Genomic DNA, 19255 nt, shown 5'->3' with positions numbered 1-19255 from the left:
GGTCTTCCATGTTGTGTGTGTCTGTGTCCCTGTCTGTCTGTGGTCAAAGATTAGCTTGTAGGAATTGTTTCTCTGTTGTGTATCCTGGAAATGAAACTCAAGTCTTTAGGCTTAGTAGCAATCAAGTCATCTTGGCTTGGTTGAGACCTTTTCTTAGTTGTATTGCTTTGGTTGACTTGGCACATGCTGTTATTCAAGCCACTCTTCAGTTTGCCATTCTTTCTTTCTCAGTGCTGAGATGACAGGAGTGTACTTCTAAATTGTCATTGTTTGGATTTTTTTTTTTTTTCCTATGATACCATAGGAATGAAACTTTTTATTACTGTTTTGAGGGTTTTGGGTTTTTGTTTGTTTGTTTCCTTTTCCTGAACTTTTATTTTTTAGAATTGCTTGAAACCCAGAGGTTCACACATGCTGTCACTAACATGTCTTCAGCCCTGTGATTTTCTTGTTTCAAGAGGAGGCTGCAGGAGGGTTGGAAATTAATCTCAGGGCTTCCTGTGTGATAGGAAAGCATTTATTTACCTAGGGCTTCTTCCACTACTCAAAATACATTGTTTTGTGAAGATTGTTCATGATAACATTGATTTGTGGTAGTAATTGTTTTATATTAAAATTTTCTAGGCCATGGATCATCTTCAGTCATTCATTGCAGATTGTGATAGAAGAACAGAAGTATCTAAGAAAAGATTAGCAGAAACTCAAGAAGAGATAAGTGCTGAAGTGGCTGCAAAGGTAAGAGTTTCATTAGTTCAAAGTATCAAGGTTTTTTGTTTTATCCGGTTTTATTGTAATTGCCTGAAATAGGGGACTCTCTTTGTATCCCTGTCTGTTCTGGTGCTCATTTTTAGACCATACTGGATTCAGACTCACAAGAGATCTGCCTCTGTCTCTGCCTCCCAAGTGTTGAGATTATAAAGTATACTTTTACCCTGTCTTATTCACTGACTTCTTTTTCTTTGTGCTGTTTTTAAGACAGGATTTCACTGCGTGTAATCCTGGCTGGCTTAGAACATATTCTATAGACCAGGCTGGTCTTGAACTCAAAGAATCTACGTGCCTTTGCCTCTGAGTGCTAAGATCAATAAAGCCTCTATGCCAGGCACGGTCCAACTTTTTGATTATTGATAAGTTATCTATAGAATTTTTACCTACTCAAATGTTAACAACTAATATAACAAGAATATAACAGTACTATTGATAATTATATATTACTCAGAATTTGTTAGTCATGCATGTATTTATTCATTCACATACATGTATAGTTCTATCATTTTAAAAAATAATTTTAAGCCTTTTGTTTTCCCCCTTTTGGTTTTTGGAGGCAGGATCTCTAGCCTTGACTGTTCTGGGACACAGTGTGTAAACCAGGCTAGCTGTGAATTTCACAGAGATCTACCTGTCTCTGCCTCCCAAGTGCTGGGATTAAAGGCATATGCCACCAATGCCCAGCAAGACTTATATTTTTATGTGCATGACTCTTTTACTTTCATGTATGTATATGTAGCATATGCATGCTTTGAGCCTTGTACATACTATGATCTTTGAGGAAAGAAATATCTTAGGTTGGGGGTACTTTAAGAAAGAGTGAGGTAACCCAATAACAAAAGAACACACATGATATGCACTCACTGATAAGCAGATATTAGCCCATAAACTTAGAATATCCAAGATACAATTTTCAAAACACATAAAACGCCAGAAGACGACCAAAGTGTGGATACTTTGCTCTTTCTTAGAATGGGGAACAAAATACCTATGGAAGGAGTTATGGAGACAAAGTTTGGAGCTGAGATAGAAGGAAGGACCATCACGAGACTGTCCCACCCAGGGATCCATCCCATATACAACCACCAAACCCAGACACTATTGCATATGCCAGAAAGATTTTGCTGACAGGACCCTGATATAGCTCGCTCTTGTGAGGCTATGCCAGTGCCTGGCAAATACAGAAGTGGATGCTCACAGTCATCTATTGGATGGAACACAGGGCCCCTAATAAAGGAACTAGAGAAAGTATCCAAGGAGCTAAAGGGGTCTGCAACCCTATAAGAGGAACAACAATATGAGCTAACCAGTACCCCCAGAGCTTGTGTCTCTAGCTGCATATGTAGCAGAGGATGGCCTAGTTGGCTATCATTGGGAGAAGAGGCCCTTGGTCTTGCGAAGATCATATGCCCCGTACAGGGGAACACCAGGGCCAGGAAGCAGAAGTGAGTGGGTTGGGGAGCAGGACGGGGGGAGGGTATAGGAGCTTTGGGGATAGCATTTGAAATGTAAATGAAGAAAATACCTAATAAAAAAAGTAACTATTATTGGCACACTAGTTTGTTAAGATTGGTATTTTCCAGGGTCTGGAGAGGTGGATCAGTGTTTAAGAGCACTTGCTGCTGTTCAAGAGGACCTGCGTTCAGTTCCCAGCACCTTTATTATATTTTTACGACCATTTTAAAGGGATCTGATGCCCTCTTCTGGCACACAGGTGTATATGCAGCAGAGTACTCATACAGAAAATAGAGAAAATAAACACAAATAAATAAATAAAAACATATCTTAAAAAATGCTTAAGGAAAAAACCCTAGTATAAAAAATATTGGATGTTTCTATTAATTTAAAGCTTTCATTTCCAAGTGTCGTGATTTAAAATTGTGTTTGGGAGGTACAGGAAGGAGGGTTGGGAATGAAGTCCTTGTTCGTCTATAGCAAGACTCTTGTCTTGCTTCATAAATGAGTCTTTTATGCGTTTCTGAAATACCTTGTGTATGTTCCTTTTGCTTTTTTTTTTTTTTTTTTGTAATTTTACTGTTTTGTGTATATGTATGTTTTGCCTTCTGTGTATCACATGTCATCCTAGTGCTTCTGAAGGCCAAAATAGGGCTTTGGATCTTCCAGAACGGCAGATGGTTATTAGCTATAGTGTGGGTGCTAGGAATTGAAACAGAACAGCCTGTAATCTTAACTGCTGAGCCATCTCTCCGGTCCTCACTTTATTTATCATTCATGATCTTTTATTGTTGTTTTTCTAGGCAGAGCGTGTTCATGAGTTAAATGAGGAAATAGGCAAGTTGTTGGCCAAAGTGGAACAACTAGGAGCTGAAGGAAATGTGGAAGAATCTCAGAAAGTCATGGATGAAGTAGAAAAAGCACGGGCAAAGAAAAGAGAAGCAGAGGTAAAATCTCTTTTTTCTTTTTTCGTTTTGTTTGTTTTATTTTGAGATAAGGTCTTATTATGAGACCCAATTATCCTGGAAAGAGGTAAATTCTTAATAGTGGTAAAAGGTTAGTGTCTATACTTCTTAGAGAATATATATATTTTATTCAAATTTATTAAAAATTTTATTAAAGAAAATTAAATCACTTTAGAAATACTTAAGCAGTTGCTGTTACATTGTTGGGTTTTGTCTCAAAGTATTTTTGGGACAATTGGAAGCATTGCTGTATTGAAATTTATAACTCATACGTGTAATTAAACTAGTTACTCACATAAAAGAAACACACCTATATACACTGTGCTACCTACTCTTTTCTACAGTGATTTTACTTACTATAGCAGTACAATATGCTGTTTTATGGGACAGGTCAGTAATCTTATATCATGTAAACAAATTGTTTTAGTTGCTATACCCGCTTGTGGTAGTTTAAAAGAAACCACCTCCTTATTCCCATGCTACACATAGATTGTATTCAGTTGTATATAATGTGATTTACAACCATTGGTAACTCCGTTCTGTGGGATCCGACACCTGGCCTTCGTGGGCACTCCCATATATTTGGTGTATGTACTCAAACCCGCACAAAAAAAAAAATCCCCTTAAAATTTATATTGAGATAAAGGGAATTTTTTTCCTTTATTCATAGTTTACAGCAATATAGTCATGTAAACCTTTATGAAACCAAAGATTAAGTTGTTGTTATTTTTTGCTTTGTCAATTCCTTCCTGACTTCAAACTATTAGAATATTATTTTCATGACAATTACAGTAGATTGTATCCAGCTATTTTATCTGTATTATCATAGCCAAAGCTACATAGGGATTTGGAAACTATATTATTAACTGCTTTGAACAAAAAACAAGAAAACCAGGATAGTGGGTTGGCAAATTTACCAATGTGTATTAAGAATACCATTTAAATGAAATGTGTGAGTACAAATCATCTGAGTCCTGGTGAAGATAACCTTTCATCTGTTGTCTTGGCATCACAGGGAGACGGAAAGTAAAGGAGAGTTTAAGCCTTGACCTCCAACAGAGCTGCCTCTCAAAGGATTTACTATAAAACATTTTATTTAAATATAGTATATTTTCTTACATTATTTTAAGGACATTTGTGTGAACATTGTTTTTCTTGCTTTTGTTTAGGAAGTTTATCGGAATTCTATGCCAGCTTCCAGCTTTCAACAGCAGAAACTTCGTGTCTGTGAAGTCTGTTCTGCTTATTTAGGTCTTCATGATAATGATAGACGACTTGCTGATCATTTTGGGGGTAAATTGCACCTGGGATTTATTGAAATAAGAGAGAAGCTGGAAGAATTAAAGGTACATTGTTTAAATTAATGCCCCTTTATCTTGTGTAACCTGATTCTTTTGGTCTGTATCAGTTCCCCCCCCCCCCCCCCCCCCGGTTTCATTGATAAAAGGCTTTGGCTTCATTTTGCACCTCTGGCTGATCTTGAACTTGGTAGTCCTCTTGTCTCAGTCTCCCTGTACTGTAATTAGTTAGGCTTTGAATGGTATTGTTTATTCTGATTTGGCGGTATTGAGACTCTGTTGACAATGTAGTATAATACCATTATTATTAATTAATTATTAAATGTCATTGAGGAATGATGTGGGTGGGACTAGAGTTTAGTGGCATACTTGCTTTTCCTGCTTGTAAAAAAAATCAAATCGTGGTAAAAAATCAAATCGTGGTGAAACATGAGGTTTTGCATGTTTTCTACAATTCTGGAAGACCAATTCTAGAAGTCTAATAATTGTAGCACCTCACAAAATTTTAAATTATATTAATGCTAATTGTACTATGTGGGAAGCCAGATATGGTTTCAGGTAAAGATAATTAAGGGATATGCCCAGTGAATTTATGACTGATTTTATAATTATTACCTTAAAGAGAGTTGTAGCTGAGAAGCAGGAGAAGAGAAACCAGGAACGTCTGAAACGAAGAGAAGAGAGGGAGAGAGAAGAACGGGAGAAACTGAGGAGGTATGTACTGAGTCAGAAATAGTGCTTGTGTTTGAAGCTCAAGTCTCCAGCCTGAAAGAGATAGGACTTGGAGATGCCATTAAATTGATTCTGGACATGGAAATTTTGAAACTTTTGCCCTGAAAAATTTTACTATGCAAGACTATTTCAATAGAAATAATACAGATTCAATAGCTTGTATTTATGTAAAATGCTTTAGACCAGAAATGTTTAGAAATTTGGAGTTTTGAATTTGGAACTGTGAGTACACAAGCCTTACCTGTTTAACATCTCTTCATTTAAAATCTGATTTGACTTTAAACTTAGAAAGCATAGGTTTTTGAGTATGCTTGGGTGTTTTTATGCTAGAGATCTTCAGGGTTAACAGATCTTAGTCAACTAAACTGATCTCATTCTTTTCAAAATTTGTGGAAAATCGAATAAAGGATGTTTCATGTCTTCAGAGTATATGAGTTACAGTAAAACCTTTTACTACCCATTGATTAATTCATATTAGGGTAGATTTGTACCTTTATAACACAGAATTTTGGCCTTTTCTACTTTTTGGTTATAGTCTTAGGCCTTAAGCCCAGTTCTTGTTGTGTGCCAGGCAAGGACTCCAGTGCAAAAGATTATCCTTTGTTTATTTTATACTTTTTGAGTAAATATATGGGAGTTTTAATTTTTATATTAAACTATTATTTTCTCAATTGTAGGAGCTGTAATTTTGGTTTATGTTCTTTGAGACAGGGTTTCTCTGTGTAGTCTGAGCTGACTTGGAACTCACGGTGTAGACCAGTCTAGCCTTGAATTTATAGACATCATCCTACCTCTGCTTCCTGAGTGCTGGGATTAAAGGTGTACAACACCATTAACTCGATACAACTTGATCGTACACACGTCTGCTTATATTAACATTGTTAAATTTAGTATTCATCATATTTAGTATGTTTAAACATCCTTCTAAGTCATTTTTACCCATTGGCAACTAAAATTACATGACACAAATGACATTGTTTACAGCACCTTTTCAGAACTTTATAGTAGACAGTCATGCCATAAAGAAATTTACCTCTTCTGATTTTTAGTGTTTTGTGATTATATTACATCTATGATACTTACATACTTTCTCTCAGAGTTAACATGTGTCTCGAAATAATTAAAACCCTTTATTGGTCATGCTAACTTAAAAGGTCTTAGCATATTACTCTCAGTTTAGGTGAACTTTATTTTGCATTTCATAATTTGTGTGTGCATGCGCGTGCACTCCTGTGTCTGTTCATTTCACTGGCCCCAGTGTTGGTGGAATTTAGCTGGCAATCTTTTTTACTTTAAGGGCAAAACTGTACAATGCTATGTTGTTGTCACCTATTTTGAGAAATCCTTTGTTTCTTTCTCTGTGTTTCTCACTGTCTTGCTACTTCCCCTATCTCTGTTTCCACTTAGCAATGTTACTTCAGAGCTTATCTCTGTTAGTATATACTGAGGTTTTCCTCCTCATTCCAGTTTTTTGTTGTTTATTTGTTTGTATGGCGTGTCTGTATCCTTTTTGTATATGTGTAAGTCAGAGGACTGTTCTCCGCAACTGATTTTTGCAATTAATTATAAATTTATTGTTGATATCACTATTTTTGTTGAGACAAGGTCGGTCTCTCTATACCCCCTCCTCTGGTCATCCTAGAGCTATATAGAATAGATTGGCCTTGAATTCATGGAGATATGCCTGTATTTGCCTCTTGATTTTTAGGATTAAAAGTTGTATACCACATCTATATTACTTTCTTGTTAAACCCAAACCAACTGCCTAAATGCAGAAATTTCAAGTAGTAGTCACTATACTCGGTCTTAGGCTGGTCTTACTTGTATAGAGTAGATAGCATTTTAAATAATGTTGGAATTCTCAGTTTAAGATTTGATTGAAATAGTTTGTGGGACTGCAATATTTGTAGATGGTGAGAAAGTTGACTTTTTTTTTTTTTTTTTTTCTCGAAACAGGGTTTCTCTGTGCAGCACTGGCTGCCTGGAACTTACTCTGTAGACCAGGCTGGCCTCGAACTCAGAAAACTGCCTGCCTCTGCCTCCCAAGTGCTGGGATTAAAGGCGTGCACCACCACCACCCAGCTTTTTTTTTTTTAATATATATAATTTATTATATGTAAGTACACTGTGGCTGTCTTCAGACACTCCAGAAGAGGGCATCAGATCTTGTTATCGATGGTTGTGAGCCACCATATGTTTGCTGGGATTTGAACTCAGGACCTTCGGAAGAGCAGTCAGTGCTTGAGCCATCTCTCCAGTCCCCAGTTGATTACTTTGTAATCCTTTTTCTGACTCCCCCTGCACTGGGGTTATTGGGCCTGAATTTTCCCCCAGTGCCACGGAGGTAAGCCCTGACAGCATTCATAGCTCACCTGTTGTGTATCAGGTAACATTATAGACCCTTGGGATGCAGCAGTGGACAGGGCGGAACTGGGACCTCTGGGGATGAAAGACCAGGAGAATTGCAGTGCCAACCAATATGCCTAGACAGGAAGTCCCACACTATTGAGGCTCACATCTTTACCCCAGTTTATGAGTTATGGTGGACGCATAACCAATCTCAATTCTCAAGACCTCAATTTCTTTTGATTGCAAAATATAACCTTATTGGAGAAGTGTTTAGCAAGGCATGGTAGTTCATACCTATAATCCTAACATAAGAAACTGAAATAAAAGGGTTGGCAGCTTTGAGCTTAATCTGTGTAGTACGTTAAGTTACATAGTGAGTTCTCATTCTCCCCAAAATGAAAAAAAGCAGGTGTAGTTGTTCATATCTGTAATCTTAGCACTCAGGAGAGTAACTAGTTTAAAGCTATCTTGCCCTGTAGTGTAAGACTACCTTAAAAAAAAAAAAAGAAGCTGGGCGGTGGTGGCGCACGCTTTTGATCCCAGCACTCAGGAGGCAGAGGGCAGGCGGATTTCTGAGTTCGAGGATAGCCTCAGAGTGCTACACAGAGAAACCCTGTCTACACAGGTTCTACACAGAGAAACAAACAAACAAACAAACAATATTTGAGAAAAGAGCTTTAAAAAGATTTATTTTGACTTGTGGTCTCAGAAGTTTCAGCACCTGGTTTGCTCGCTACATTTCTGTGAGCCGAACATCCTGGTGGCTGAAAGGTATATCCAGCCATGGTAGAGAAAAGTTGCTTACTTCAAGATAGGCACACACAAAATGTTTTCAGGACAAGTCCAGGGATAATACCCACCTTTCACAGAGCCTATTTCTTTGAACTAGGTCGCACCTACTGGTTTCTGTAACCTAACAACAGTTAGAATCTGCCAGTAGGGGCTGGAGAAATGGTTAAGAACATTTGCTGCTCTTTGAGGAGACCCGAGTTCAGTTCTTAGCAGCCACATTGAGCAGTTCACAACTGCCTGTAACTCCCAACTCCATGGGATCTAAAACCTTCTGACCTCCATGAATGAATATCCACAAGCTTGCAATATACATGTATACATCTAAAAAAATTGTCAGTATTTATCCATTAGGTAAGAATACTTAGGATCCAGTTAGCTCTGAATGATTAGATATACCAGTTGGGGACCAGATCATCAGCATGTCAAACTTTGGGGAATATTTTACACTTTTCACATTTATATTGCTATTCCTTTCTTAACAAATGATAGATTAAATAAGGTAGGATATATAACTTTCCCCTGGTTGCACAGACAATGAATGAATAGAACTATATATAGTTAAGACAGTCCAAAGCATACTTTAAACATGCTTTCCATTATATATACATTCATACCACAAGATAAACTACTGCAGTGTTGTAGTTCTGGGGAGCCAGTGTCTTCTGATCTCACACATGTACGTGGTTAACATACATATACATATGTAGGCAAAGACTTTTTTTTTTTTAAACAAAATCATGATTAACATACATGTACACATACAGGCAAAAAATCTTTTTTTTTTTTTTTTTTTTTTTTTGGTTTTTTCGAGACAGGGTTTCTCTGTATAGCCCTGGCTGTCCTGGAACTCACTTTGTAGACCAGGCTGGCCTCGAACTCAGAAATCCGCCTGCCTCTGCCTCCCAAGTGCTGGGATTAAAGGCGTGCGCCACCACGCCCGGCTTTTTTTTTTTTTTTTTTTTTTTTTTTTGGTTTTTCGAGACAGGGTTTCTCTGTATAGCCCTGGCTGTCCTGGAACTCACTTTGTAGACCAGGCTAGCCTCGAACTCAGAAATCCGCCTGCCTCTGCCTCCCGAGCGCTGGGATTAAAGGCGTGCGCCACCACGCCCGGAAAAAAAATTTTTTTAAAAAGATTCATTTGGTGTATAGGAGTACACTGCTGCTTTCTTCAGACAAACCAGAAGAGGGCAGCGGATCCCATTACAGATGGTTGTGAGCCACCACGTGGTTGCTGGGAATTGAACTCAGGACCTCTGGAAGAACAGTCAGTGCTCTTAACCGTGGAGCCATCTTTCCAGCCCTCAAAAATTTTTTAAATATGAAGGAATATAATCATTTTGGGGCTAGAGAGATGGCTTTAGTGATTGAGAACACGAACCTGCACTTCCACAGAGGGCCTGAGTCTTGTTACTGCCATTGTCCACATTGGACAGGTAATCATTTTTTGTGACTCTAGTTTCAGGGGATCCAATACTTCTAACCTTTTAAGTCATGCACACCCAAGTTTACACACACACACACAATTAGAAATACTAATTTTCTTATAGTCTAATTTTCTGTATTCTTTATAAAAGAATATAATTTGTGTAAGTAGACAAAGGTGTAAGTTTGACATCATTTTTCTAGGACTATAGTGTGAAGTTGTTAAGTTCGGAATGCTCATTTTACATACCAAAACATTTTTGTTTCCAGAAGAGAAAAGCTCAGTGTAAAAGCTATAGGAAAAAAAAAAGTCTGTTTTTGTTCTAGTTTAGGAAGTGGGTTTTGGAGAATTAAGTTTTTATGATAAGCAGACAGTTTCAGTCACCAGAAGTATATTGTTTTCTAAGCCAGGTGCCTAGTTAAAGGAACTTCTGTGACAAGGAGGGGAATTCTATAGAGTTTCGTTGTTGTTTGTTGGGGGAGACTCTCATTCAAGTATATGCCTTGTTTTTATAGAAGTAACATAAAGTCAGAACTCAAGAAAATTGTCATATAGCAGAACATTGTGCCAGTTTAAAATTTTTAGTCACTTTTCTAAAAGTAGATATTCTTTTTTTAGGTCCCGATCACATAGCAAGAATACCAAAAGGTAGGTACTGTAGCATATGGATATAATAGTGAAGCTGTAGTTTTCAAATGTATGTTTTTAGATTATATTTCTTTTAAACTTCAGTGAGAATTAATAAATTACTAGTGATCTAGCCAGGTGGTGGTGGTGTGTGATTTTAATCCCAGCACTCAGGAGGCAGGGGCAGGCAATCTACTGAGTTCTAGACTAGCCTGGTTTACAGAGCAAATTCTAGGACAGCCAAGGATACACAGAGGAACCCTGTCTCAAAACAAACAAAAAATTACCACTGACTCTTTGGTAGTTCAGGTGTGAGCATTGCAATTGAAGAGTAACTGCTCAGAACATAGTCAGAACTACTACTTAGTTTTATCAAAGTAGAATTGTACATTACCACTCTGGTTTAAATGAGCAAGCAAACACACACACACAAAAAAAACTTTTTAGAAATATAGTAAATATGTATGTGACAGGAGTTTTTTAAAGGCAATTTGAAATAAAAACAAAATTCAGTTGGAAATACAAATAGCCTTTTACTTGGGATTTTGCTGCTGTTGTATGGGATTTGCTTGGTTTTCTTTTTGAGTCTTGTTGAGCCATCTGTGTAGCCCTGTTTGACTCCAATTTGTCTTCTGGAACTCATGGGTCTTTCCCATCACATGGACTGTTAGGAAAGATTACAGGCATATGTCTGCATGCCTAGTTTATTAATTTTTCTAGGCAGGATCGTGTTTTGAGTTCATTATTCTCCTTAATGCTGAGCTGTGACCACATCTGATAACATAGCTTTTAGTGGGGTGACAGTGTGTTCCAGTGTGCCATAAGATATTTTTGTTTTCACACAATAATACTTCCATTCACTTTATATAACACACTGCTTAGAGCTTCCTGGTTTGAATGATAAAATACTTAGTCTTCAAGCTGCTCCTGTTTGCTCACTTCATTGTAGCTCAATAGATTCTTCTAGTCCTTCCCCCATGTTGAACGTGCTCCCATTCCAGCACTTTATGCATGAATGCTCCTGTCAATGCTGGCTTATTCTCTTTTTCAGTGGGATCTTGTCAGAATATCCTGTTCTTCCTGTTCCTATGTAAACTATTACTACCCATTTTTCCATTTACTTATTTCTTTACTAGAGGTAGATTTCTAGAAACTTGTCTCTAAACTATAAACTCCAACAATGCAGGAGCTTGATTTTACTTTACTATTTTTTTCTCTTGTAAATAAAAGGTGTTAGGTACATAGTAAATATTTTATATATTATTATCTTGACATTTTAAAAAGTTGTATTGGATTATGTATTAGAAATAGGTTAACGAGCTCAAGAGTGGTTAAACAAAACATCATTGGTGAAATTTCTTTTAAGTGGATTTAATTATCCTAATTTTTCCTTTGAATCATTTTATCAGTATATGGGTGTTGCCTACATGTATCTATCTGTACAGCATCCATGCTTTGTGCCCAGATCCCTTGGAACTGTAGTTAAAGATGGTTTTAGCCATCATGTCGGTGCTAGAAATTGAACCTGGCTTTTCTTAGAGCAGCCACCTCTCTAGCCCCTATTTTACTTTTGAGACAGAGTGTCACTATGTATCCAGTCTGGCCTGTTCTCACCATGTAGGCCAGGCTTGATCTGCCTACCTGTGCCTCTCAAATGCCAGGATTTAAGGCCTGTACCATCTTTTCTGGTGTTCTTTCTCTTGTGATAGATTAGATAGATAGATCTTTCTTTTGATAGACAGGTAAATAAAACAATCTTTCTGTCACACTAAATGGATGGAGGAATGGACAGAAAGCTTTCCTGTGCCTGTTTTTAGAACCAGGTGTCATAGGAAGCACATTCCTATAGCCCCAGTGTTTGCCTGGAATTCCAGTGCTCATGAGCAGAAGGAAGAGCCTCAGATGACACAGATAACACGATACAGGATTACACAGTTCCACAGAGCAAGGTTTCAGCTGCCTTTGACTACATGGGAAATTCTGTTTGTTGAAGAAACTATTCAATTGTGGTTAAACATGAAGTCTACAATATGTACATTTATTTGACTATATAGTATAGACTGGAGCTAAGTGCTTTTAAAATCCTTCTATAGGATCTAGAGAGATGGCTCAGTGTTTAAGAGCACTGGTTGCAGAGGACCCGACTTCTGTTCTCAGCACTCACATGGTAGCTCATAGCAGTCCATAATCCAGCTCTCGGGGACCCGGTGCTCTCTGTTGACCTTGTTGATACCAGGCATGCATATACCTCATAGGCATTCATTAAAGCAAATCATTCATACATATAAAAATGAAATCTAAAAACATTTTTATATGAAAGTTCTTCTGTAGCTAGATATGGTGCTTGTGCCTTCAATCCCAGCACTGTGAGTTCAAGGCCAACCTTGTATTTCAAGATTTAAATTCAAAATTTTTTAAAAATAATGTAAATTTTTTAAAGAAGAAAATTATAATAAAATATTTACAAACAAATTGTGTCACCTAATTAATTGCTTTTGAAATTATGAAAAAAATGCTACATTTTAATGGTAACTTGAAATGTTTTATATTATTTAGGTATAATTTATATGCCCTTAGATTTATCTGTTTTAAATTTGGAGTTATCAATACAATCCAACTTAAACAGTGTCTGTGTTTTTTTCTTTTTTCCTTTTTTGCCATGTTCTAGCTATAGTATCCCATGCTGTTGATGAGTTACCTTTTCTGCCTTCATCTCCTAAATGCTGAGATTACAAGCATACATAACCCACATCATCACTTCTGTCCTCTTAAAGTGACTTTAAGCTAAACAGTAAACTTATCTTTGTTTTCCCTCACATATTTCTGTTCTATTCATGCTATCTACATCTTTATCTCACACACACACACACACACACACACACACACACACACACACACACAGTCCACCACACACATTCATGTTTTTGTAAAATGCTCACCTGATTTTTTTTGTTGTTGTTGTTTATGTCTTTTGGTTTTTGTTTTGTTTTGTTTACACTGTAATATTTGGCTTACCATTGACATTTAGAACTTTAATGGTCAAAATATAATTCAGAGAAAGGGTGGTTTATTCTTAAAATGTTCTTTATTATTCTTTTAATATGATTTAATTTTATTTTTGAGCACATGTCCTATGTGTTTGGGAGCTGGAGAGGGAATGCCCTTGGAAACCGGGGGGAGTGTGTTAGGTTCCCTGGAACTGGAATTAGGGATGCTGGAATTATATGCTACCCAGGTGCAGGGTGGAAACTGAACTGTGTCATAGAAGAGGAGCAGCCACTTTTAACCTGCTGAGCTATTTCTCCAGCCCCCTAAAATTTTTAAGTATGCTTAAATGAATAGCAGAAAAATTTAAGAATTGGCATGAAGTTGTAATACTGATTGTTGCCTTAATTTTTCTTCCATATTCCTGATAAAACTTTTAAAAGGGGGCTAGAGAAGTTGCTGGGCGGTTAAGAGCACCGGCTGCTCTTCCAGAGATCCTGAGTTCAATTCCCAGCAACCACATGGTGGCTCACAAACACCTGTAATGGGATCTGATCACTCTTCTGGTGTGTCTGAAGACAGTGTCAGTGTACACGAAATAAATAAATGCTTCTTAAAAGGATCTCACTATGTATATGTAGTCTTGGCTGGCCTCAAAATCAATTTTTCACAATATGCTCTAATCCTTTTTTATTTCTGTTTTTGTTTGTGTATTTGTATGTGTTTATCTGTATACACAACTGTGTGTGTGTGTTATGAAGGCCAAAAGAGGGCTTTGGTATTGTCCAATATGTATTAATAAATAGGGACTCTGAGAAGTTCTTTCATTAAAAGCATTGCTTATGCTTTTAATGAAATGCTGTATTGCTTATGCTTTTAATGCTGTATGGTCCCTGTCTGAGATTTGGGTTTCTTTGGCTATGGTCTATGCTACACTTGTCTATCCTCTGCCTTCTGAGCTGGCATTTACAGGTCTGTGCTGTAGTACTCTAGTATTCAAGGTTGTACCGCATGCACTTTTAACTACTTAGCTTTCTTTTTTCCTTTTTCCCTACTAATGGGTGTGGATCTTACTAGCCCCTTGGATAATAAGCAAGTTCTGTACCACTGAGCTACATTAAATTTATAAATGATTGGTTGACTTCTGAGAATTGGTACTCTTGTTTTTATTTTGATATCTTAGTATCTAGCCAATAACACATTAGCAGTTTATTTCCATTACACATATAGTTTATTTAGAATACAATTGCCATCAAGTACAGCTACTGAACAATAACTTCTCAGTACTGGCAAGCCGGCTCAGCTGGTTAAAGGTTCCTGCCACCAACCCCTGATAACCTGAGTTGAATTCCTGGGACCCACATTATGGAAGAAGTTTGTCCTCTGACCTACACTTATGTTCTTTAATGTGTGTGTACACACAAAAACTTTTTAAAAGTAAAAAAATTTTTAAAACCCCTTTTTTAAAAAAAAGAAGAAAAAAAAGAAAGGACTTTATTAGTGTAAATGAGATTTATAGCACTAACAATGAAATAAATTACTTTCTTGTAGATCTAGATCCAGAGAGCATCGCAGACACCGATCTCGCTCCATGTCACGAGAACGCAAGAGGAGGACTCGATCCAAGTCTCGTGAGAAACGCCATCGCCACAGGTCCAGGTCAAGTAGCCGAAGCCGCAGCCGTAGCCACCAGAGAAGTCGGCACAGTTCAAGAGATAGGAGCAGAGAGCGATCCAAGAGGAGGTACTGAAGTGCCGATCAGAGGATGCGGAGATACCTTTATGGTTTAGCCTTTTGTTTCTTATGTTACTTATGCTTAGATTATTGGCTTGAAACCTGCACCTGATATATTGATATGTACTCAATTGTAGGTGTATACATTTTTTTTCTGATTGTATGAGTAGTTCATGCACAGTTAATGCATGAGCCAGAGTAAGAAACTGAAGCCAGTATGTGCAGAGGCCATTGCTTTTCTTTACTTGGAATGTTGGGGAGACGGGAGGGATGCTGATAAAAACTATTTTATAGGCAAATAATTTTAGGTACTAATACTCTTGAGAGTTGTAGGGGGTTTTGTTTATTTGTTTTCCAATATGTATTAACAAATAGGGACTCTGAGAAGTCCTTTCATTAAAAGCATTGTTTAGCTTTGTTTGCCTGTTTTCCACATTTTGGTGCACTTCTAAAGAGCAAACCGATTCTACTATGTTGTTTAATCTACAGTATAAATCATACATTTTCATGTTCACCTTTAGTGTAATGGGAATATTCTGAGTTTGGAGGAAGTTACAAAACACCTTAGTATAGCAGGAAACTTCAAAAGATGCAATGAGAGCGGACACTGATTATATAGTGAGAGCTAACAAAGGGTTAGAATATAGTGGAGCTGTTTAATTCCCAAAATTCAGGTCCCATAATCCTATAGAGCATAAATTATACTTAAAATTACTTTTTCCCTTCTTGACAACTATTCTTAGGTAAATATAGGAGAAAAACTTGGAAACCCTAGTTACTAGTATTAAATTTTCTGTGGCTTACTCCACATAAATTAAACCCACAGAAAGCTGACAAAATCTTTGTTAGACTGAATGACCCATTCCCTGAAATCACAAGCTGAGTTTCTTAATAGGCTTTCAATCAGCTTTTTATTTTGTGTATTTCTGTCTATGTTCTTAGTAGCCCTTAAAGTGATTTTTAACTAGGTAGGGGTTTGTGTGTGTGTGTGTGTGTGTGTGTGTGTCTCCGTGTGTGTCTGTCTGTTGGGGGAGGGCTTGCGGGAGAGGTCAGGAGGCCAAGCTCTTGAGTAGCTCAAATTGATCTCATATTCATCCTTTAGCCTCAGCTTCCTCTTGAGTGCTGGGATTATAGGCATATGACACCCTGCCTGGTTTTATGAATTAGATACTTTCCTCTGTGCTAGGCTTGTTAAAAAATAGCAAAGTAATAGTAGTGTATATAAACAACCATTTTTATGTTGCTCTATGGAGTTTTCTGTGTGGGAGAATACTTAGCCACAGATCATAAAGTGATAAACTGAATATTGTAGGGTAAATAACATAAATTTAGATGAGGAAAATTTTCAGAATGATTCCTTAAAAATGGTTTTAGGTAATGGATCAGGCTTGAATAACTGGTTGTAACTAAACAAGTAGGAAAATATCTGTAGGCTTCTTACATTTCAAAACTGGGTTTGTCCTTAGTGCAGTGGCCAGAAACATTTTTTTTTTTCTGGTAATGTTCTTTATGATTCTAAATCTGCACACTAAATCTGAGAATCGGGTGGCTTAGGCAATAAAGGATCTAGATGATTCTTGTGTTGACCTGCTCAGCTGTCATTTTTCTGATGTTTATCTTCCTTGTCTTTATTGGTGATGGAGGTGGGAGGGATGGGTGGGGAGTCTGTCCTATTATTGTGTCATCCTGAGGCTTCCTGAACTTGGGAAGTTTAGTTATATAGGAAAACTTCCCACCATATTCAGCGTGTTCAAGAGAGGATTATTTTTGTAAAATTGTTAAAAATTTTGCTTTTCTCAAGAGTATTTCATATCTTTGAATTCAAATTACTTTTAAAACATCATTGTTTTTAACAAAAAAGCAAATGATTACTTGTTATTTCAAATATATAACATCAAATTATTGTTATATATGTGAGTTTAGTTTTTGATGGTAAAAAGAGTCCATTAAAAGTCTTGGCCGTTTGCTGTTTTCTTGCCCTTGCTGTGAAGTACTTATCTCTGTTACTACAAGTAGGTTGTCTATATGAACCTTGTCTTGGCAAGAGTTCCCATAGGTCAGTGAGGACCTTCAGCAATTTTGTGCTTTTGGGGGTGTTCTGTCCTATAGTAGACTTCAAAGTCAGACTACTTGGGTTCAGAATTCTTTGCCAAATAATTTAATTACATCCCTTTGTTTTTCCATATTTCATTAAATAGAGATAATAGAGACATTTGGCTTATTAGGCTTTCACTAGTAGTAACAAGTAACAAATAGTGTGTAGGAGGATATTTGAAATCTTGTACAAACATTAGTTCGTGTCTTTGTTCTTTTTCAGTTATCACTGACCTCAGGGACTTGCCAGCATCTAATGTCATTGTTCTTAGTGATCATTTCTATCATTAATAGAAGCTTTGAAGATGGCTTGTGTAGACTTGGAATGTGGTTATTATTATTTTTCCTTGTATAATGCTTATTTAGCAGGGGCTCCTGAAATGATAACTTTTGAGGGGCTGAGGCGCAGGAGGCTTGTCATAAATTGAGGCCAGAGAACTTGATTCCGAAAACAAAAGGGGAAAAAGGCTTATATAACTTCAAGTAGAATGCTTGAAATTGGTGTTGATTTTTCAAGCTTTTTAAATCTTCGTTTCTGTTGCCATAGTTTTGTATACAACAAAGTATTTGAAACAATTTGTGAGAAGGAAGGTCTTTATTTTTAGCTCACACTTTTGTGACGTGAAAATGAGATTTCAGTTCATGGCCACTTTTTTGTTGTTGTTGTTGTTGTTTCAAGACAGGGTTTTTCTGTATAGCCCTGGCTGTCCTGGAACTCACTTTGTAGACCAGGCTGGCCTCGAACTCAGAAATCTGCCTGCCTCTGCCTCCCAAGTGCTGGTATTAAAGGCGTGCACCACCACGCCCGGCTCATGGCCACTTTTGAATTGTTTCTGGGCCCATGCCTAACCAGAACACCATGGCATAGAGAACAAAGAACAGGGTACTAGTTATAATAAAATAGACCCCTCTTGACCTGTTTCCTCCTGCCAGAAACCACCTCCTAATGGCTGTTTAGCTATGAACTTAACAGTGGGTTAATTCAGCGGTTGTACCATCTTTATGAGCTAGCCACCTTTTTCTGTAGCACTATCACCAGTTTCAAGTCTTCAACAGTACATGAGCCTTTTGGACTGTTTTATATTCAAACTACAATACTCTCCTTATCTATATTTTTAAACTGGTTATAATAGTATTTTTTATCTTGCCTTATGTTTTTCTGAAAGTATTGTGTTTTCTGGGTTAGTAGCATGCAAACATAGCATATTGAGATCCAAGTTTAAACTCCAACTTTAAAAAAAAATAAGTATTATGCAGGACTTGGCAGTGCCTCTGATTATAATTCTAACCTTGATTGAGATAAATTATGTATAAACATTCTGTATCACCTGTAAAGAACTAAATAAATGTGATATTTGTTGTTAATTCATTTTAGGTGTTGAAAAGTATATATTCTATGCTAACCAATATAGTTAGGTTCTACATAATGTGTTTCTGTTTTGTTTTTTTCTGGTTGCATACCTGAGGGTGTTTTGTTTATTATGTATCTTTGAAGATGGGGTTAGAATGAAGATACTAGTACTAGGAACAGTTAGAATTTTATTATTTCTTTTTGGTTTTTTGAGACAGGGTTTCTTTGTGTAGCCCTGGCTGTCCTGGAACTCACTTTGTAGACCAGGCTGGCCTCCAACTCAGAAATCCTCCTGCCTCTGCCTCCCGAGTGCTAGGATTAAAGGCGTGCACCACCACACCCGGCAGAATTTTATTATAGTGTGATCATTTTTTGATACTCTACATTTTGGTGTAATGAATTCACTTGAATTGTAAAGCAGATTTTTAAATTAGCAAATGGTTATTTAAAGCCATATTAAGTAGTTCTCTTACCTAGTTTGCAACATACTGCCCATAAGACAAATGTGGCTGAAGCCTGTTTGTATAAAACCAGAAAGCTGTGGATGGTTTTGCATTTCTGCATTTTTAAAGTTGATAGGAAAGAACGACTCATACACCCTGATCTTGTGATTTACAACACTTCAAATCCTTATTTAGCACAAGAGATGACTGCTATACAAATTCATTGGTTTCCATCCAAT

The 19255-nt window shown here is 37.1% G+C and overlaps 1 protein-coding gene across 26 annotated transcripts in view; it reads left to right on the top strand.

Annotated features, from left to right (window-relative positions):
- The window catches only part of Luc7l2 (LUC7 like 2, pre-mRNA splicing factor), an 81476-nt gene that overhangs the window by 60600 nt on the left and 1621 nt on the right, over nucleotides 1–19255 (top strand). For 22 of the 26 annotated variants that reach the window (XM_085840711.1, XM_021164283.3, XM_085840706.1 and 19 more), the window contains 6 exons: nucleotides 625–735; nucleotides 3027–3170; nucleotides 4358–4534; nucleotides 5109–5200; nucleotides 10401–10430; nucleotides 14946–15137. In XM_085840711.1, coding sequence (XP_085696837.1) covers nucleotides 625–735; nucleotides 3027–3170; nucleotides 4358–4534; nucleotides 5109–5200; nucleotides 10401–10430; nucleotides 14946–15137 — 746 coding nt within the window. Of the gene's footprint in view, nucleotides 1–624; nucleotides 736–3026; nucleotides 3171–4357; nucleotides 4535–5108; nucleotides 5201–10400; nucleotides 10431–14945; nucleotides 16720–19255 lie in introns of those variants that run through there. The other 4 variants (XM_021164287.3, XM_085840696.1, XM_085840709.1 and 1 more) reach the window with 2 other exon arrangements.

Source organism: Mus caroli, unplaced genomic scaffold (genome assembly GCF_978045245.1).
Source record: "Mus caroli unplaced genomic scaffold, Mus_caroli_1 scaffold_7, whole genome shotgun sequence".
In the NCBI taxonomy this organism is placed as follows: Eukaryota; Metazoa; Chordata; class Mammalia; order Rodentia; family Muridae; genus Mus; species Mus caroli.
This window is presented reverse-complemented; position numbering and strand designations above follow the sequence as displayed.